General features: G+C 43.4%; 1 protein-coding gene across 1 annotated transcript in view; it reads left to right on the forward strand.

Moving 5' to 3' along the window:
* The window catches only part of LOC106804898 (membrane metallo-endopeptidase-like 1), a 15,636-nt gene extending 13,678 nt beyond the window's left edge, over positions 1-1,958 (forward strand). The window contains exons 9-12 of the mRNA XM_014806287.1: positions 210-338; positions 901-999; positions 1,399-1,476; positions 1,854-1,958. Of these exons, the coding sequence (XP_014661773.1) occupies positions 210-338; positions 901-999; positions 1,399-1,476; positions 1,854-1,958 (411 nt within the window). The remainder of the gene's footprint in view (positions 1-209; positions 339-900; positions 1,000-1,398; positions 1,477-1,853) is intronic.
* Positions 1,959-5,260: the final 3,302 nt, after the last annotated feature.

The following is a 5,260-nucleotide window of genomic DNA, read 5'->3' on the forward strand; positions in this document are numbered from 1 at the left end:
AATTAATTAATTAATTTTTCCATTTAATTAATTAATTAATTAATAACAAATTTCACATTGAGAGAATTCAGCTGCCTTAGCGGAGGTCTGTGCTCTCCGAGTGCTCTAGTAACACGTATTTTAACCGCTGTAAAAATTACTTATTTTTGAGTACGATGGCCAATCATAATCGCCTGCCTGCTTCACTACGCGCGTCTTTCTTTTCTCAGGTTGTCAGCGGCGTGCAGTCTCCGAAAGCAAGATGGCGTGACTGTGTCACTGTCGTGCAGAGCAAGCTGGGCATGGCCGTCGGCTACATCTACATCAAGGCCGTGTTTCCCGAAGCCTACAAGGCAGAGGTTCGTGCGGCGTCCGCCACTGCTGAAATAATCAGGATCAATTAATGTAGGATCAAATTTTGCAGTGTGTACGGGACATAAGTCGTTCGTAATGCGGCGATAGTGGGCCTCACGATCTAGGAATGGTCGGATGAATGGTTAGCTGGTGCTCTGGGCGGTGATGTGTGATGATGGGTGACCAGTGGTGGGTCAATCAGAGGTTCGTTGATGAGCAGCCAGTGGTCGGCGTGTGGTCACCCAGTTGGCATGTGTTGCGGAGGCCTGCACCGTCTCTACAGGACGCAAATCTACTGCTACTACCCCCAATGTAGATTGGGCTTATAACTCAATGTTCTTGAAATATAAAATTAGCTATTAACTTTGTCGAACGAGTGGTTCGTTGTTGGGCAGTTGGTGGACGGCGTGTGGTCAATGAGTGGATCATTGATGTTCAGTTGGTGGTCAGTGGATAGTAGTTGGCGAGGCAATGCTATACAGCATCATGAACTAGTGGCGAAGCAATATGGCGATTAATCTATGTAATAGATCTGGTTAGCATAGCGCTCGCTCTTCATCGATGCAGGCAGAAAAGATGATATCCTACATACGATCAGCATTCAAGGAGATCGTTGAAGAACTAGACTGGATGACTGACCCGACAAAGAAAGTATCACAGGAGAAGGTCAGTGGAGAACGCCACCGGATGAACTACGCGCTCCGAAAAACACATTCTCATAACCTCGTAACTTTGTCAATATTAGTCTCCAAAGTCCGAGGGACTATATCGAAGACGGAATAAGACAAACTTGATCAAATAGACAGATCAACACTGCGGATCGCAGTAGAAAAAGCCTCAAACATCCACCACATGACAGAATACAGACTATCTACCGCTTAGCATGCTATCATATAATACCTTCCGTATATCCAAAGGCATGGTAATACTACACCGATGCAATTCCATTTCAGCTCGCAGCTGTTACATAGTTTGCTGCTCCATGCACTTGATATTCATATATCCTACAGAGGTAGTATTTCATGGATATTCATCTCTGGTTCCTCACCTGCGTGCATCTTTTAGGTTGACGCTATCGTTGAGCACATTGGTTATCCTGATTACATAACCGACCCTGTCACCTTGGACGCAGAGTATGAAGGGGTATGTTATGTACATGTATATGTATATGCATATATATATATATATATACATAGAACGAATTAGTGAACAAGTAAAAATGCACGGTGCTCCCGCAGATATAGAAAAATATACATATATAAAAATAGAATGAGGTGTCATTTTTTATATTGTATTGACACCTTTTTCTATTTTCCGTATATTTATTACTATGTAACGTAACAACGTTTCGAAAAGACGTATGCGAACCGTTTTTCTCGGGCAGTCCGAGAAGTACACTGATTCACGTGTAAAAAAAATTCGCATTATCGTGTTTTGCCATAACCGCTTAATTGCATAAAAGGAATTTTATGAATAATTATATGATAATTATGTGATAATATTTCGTAATCGCTCTACAGTTGAGTGTGTCTGGAGACCACTTCGACAACATCATCAAGTATAGTCAGTGGTCTTCTCTGCTATACATGACGCAGCTTCGCAAGCCCGTGGATGAGTCTAAGTAAGTCCATTTCATACGAGCAGAGCTTATACACACGCTTCTGTGATATAACGGTAGAGAGAAAAGCGGAGAGACAGAGGAGGGGGTTCTATCTATAGATCTATCTATCTATCTACCTACCTATATATATATATGTATGTATATGTATTTATTTATTTACACCTTCGCTCAAACAAACACAGACACATACATAGGTGCACACACGCTCACACAAGCAGGCACGCACTCGTACACACACGCGCGCGCACGTGCATCAGGGCCGTCGCCAGAGATTGACTAATATTGAAGCCCAGTCACGAAGGCGCGAAACGCCGTAAAGGGGTAGAGTTGTGACAGGGCTTCCCCCTCCCCCTGGTGAGGGTGTGGGGGCCTCCCCAAATAAAAAAAAATGCTACATGGAAAATGGTGTACGCTGGCGAGTTTTAAAATGAAATTTTAACATTTGAAACACGGTAAAAATCCACACCAAAAGTGCGGGTGTGTGTGTTTCAGTAATGATGTTGAAGCCCGAGCTACCGGGCCACCGCCTGGTGACGTGCCTGTTCACAAAAACACAAAGAAAGAGAGAGCAACAAGATTTTCACTCTCGCTAACTCGTATTGTATTTTTTTCTTGTTTCATGTTGTGACCGGTAGATGGTACCACTTCATGGGCCCAGCGACGGTGAACGCCTGGTACGAACCGCCGCATAACAGCATAAGTGCGTAAATGTATTCTACTATACACCATACGCCAGTTTAAGCACCTTCACCAGCTTTACACACATATACACACAGATGCACACGAATATATATATATATATACGCTTGCACGCGCGCAGGCGCGCACACACGCACCCACGCACGTACACACACACGCACACACAAACAGAGAGAGAGAGAGAGAGAGGGGGGGGGAGAGTATGTAAGAATGACTGAGAAAGGGAGTATAACAGGAAACAGAAGCATTGGGTGTGTGTGCGTGCGTGCATGTGTGTGTGTGTGTGCGCGCGCGCGCGTGTGTGTGTGTGTGCGTGCGGGCAAGTGTGCGCGCGAGTGCTGAGGAAAGAGCGATAGAACACAAAACGGAATGACCAAAATTGTGCTGCGTGCTATGACCTTTCCTAGAATGACGTATACACTTGGATAACTAACAATCGCATCCATAGTAAAGTCAAGAGAATTTATTATAGAGTAGACGATATATATATATATATATATATATATATATATGTGTGTGTGGTTGTGTGTGTGTGTGTGTGTGTGTGCTGTGTGTGTGTGTGTGTGTGTTGTGTGTGTGTGTGGGTGTGTGTGTGTGTGTGTGTGTGTGTGGGCGGTAGAATTGGTCACGCGCATCCCATTTAACTATTATGTGATCTAGAATACTTAGGCCACATGATCGCATGTGTTTAGCTTATGCATTCTCACCAACACGTGGGAAACATTTAGATCATATGACCGTTTCCAGCGCGACTAATAAATCGTACTATTTTCCAAATCGATTATGAACTAGTTGTTTGCATAATCGGTTGTAAGTTTCCCTCGTCGAGTTTTCCTTTACAGTATTGAGTAGGTGTCTATTTTTCAATTGTTGTCAACGCAGCCCAACGTCGGCAACCCGTGCCTATGACGTAATCATGGGATGGATAAAGGCTAGGATATACACTACTACTCTGTCAACAGTATAAATTGTTGCGAGTCTTAACTGAGGTTATCATGTCTTGTAGATGTGCTGTCCGTAGTACTGCACAGTGGGAATCTGCGAAATCCCTTTATCGTACATCACACCGCACAAACGTGTACACAAAGCTACATCAAATGTAACGCGAAAGTAATACTTTACATGTAAATATACATATATCTATATATGATATATAAGAAAATAGTTTTTTTCGCTGCTACCGCAAGAAGTGTTCACTAACTAAGCTTCGGTCACAGCATTTCCTAGCAAGCGGGTATACGGATCGGTTCACCCGATTTCATGAAAAACCGGCGGCGAGGACATTAGGTAGAGGTGTGAAACCTGTTGCTACTGCTGTTACTGCTACTGCTTTTGCTGCTGCTGCTGGCTACTGCTAGCTACTACTCTGCTACTGTAACTGCATGGCTGCTAACTGCCTACTGCTACTGCTACTGGCTTACTGGCTACTTGCTACTGCTATCGGCTATGCTTACCTGCTACTGCGGCTGCTACTGCTATGGCTACTGCTCTGCTACTTGCAACTGCTACTGCTCGCTGCTACTACTTACTACTACTGCTACTGCTCTGCTGCTAACTACTACTGCAGGCTGCTGTGCTGCTACTACTGTACCGCTGCTGCTGCTCTGCTGGGTACTGCTAGCTGCCTAGACTGTCTTGCTGCTGCTGCTGCTGCCTACTGCTGCTGTTACTGCTACTGCTACTGCAACTGCTGCTGCTGCTGCTGTTGGGCTGCTACTGCTACTGGTCGCTACTGCTACTACTACTACTACCGCTGCTGCTACTGCGTGTTGCTGCAATAAACATCGACAAACTCATGATATTTACCGCCTGCGATAATGACGGGAATGCGCATTTCCATATTTCGTGAAAACACTCAGCGGAGAGAGAGAGAGAGAGAGAGAGAGGAGAGAGAGAGAGAGAGAGAGAGGAGAGAGAGGAGAGAGAGAGAGAGAGAGAGAGAGAGAAGAGAGAGAGAGAGAGAGACAGAGAGTCGGTGAAGCAGTGCATTATGTGATTACATTTCCAGGGACGCGGTCGCTCATAGCAACAACGGATAAAGTCTTAAAATTTTGACAATCCTACGATATACTATAATTTATATTAATATAATATATTTTATATATGTATATCTGTCTAATAATATATATATATACATACCTAAATATACATACATATAGCATAATCATATACATATACATATACATATAATATACATATACGATATACATATACATATACAATAGCATATACATAGTACCCATATAGCATATACATATTCTTCATACGGGCGTTAACGAAAAGCACGCATAGACAGATAATGTAAAATGACGACATCTTAGAATTTGTAAACACTCAACGACGCGGTTGATCAGTTTTGTTGCTCGTGTTGTTGTGCCCATTTGGGAAGACCGTGTATTTCAACGCTGCTGGCGCACGGCAGTGGCACAAGTGGCTTAAATAACGCGGCGGTTCGTAGCACGTTCCCAACCCAAGTTTCTAACATTCAACTACATCATTACATCTTTAACGGCCGAGTAATAGTTTCCGTCATCCGATGAAAGACAGTGGCAATTGTCGATAGCACACGCAGACAGGATGAATATATAATATATATATATTATATAT

The sequence above is a fragment of the Priapulus caudatus genome, unplaced genomic scaffold, assembly GCF_000485595.1.
Source record: "Priapulus caudatus unplaced genomic scaffold, Priapulus_caudatus-5.0.1 Scaffold92, whole genome shotgun sequence".
NCBI lineage: Eukaryota > Metazoa > Priapulida > Priapulimorpha > Priapulimorphida > Priapulidae > Priapulus > Priapulus caudatus.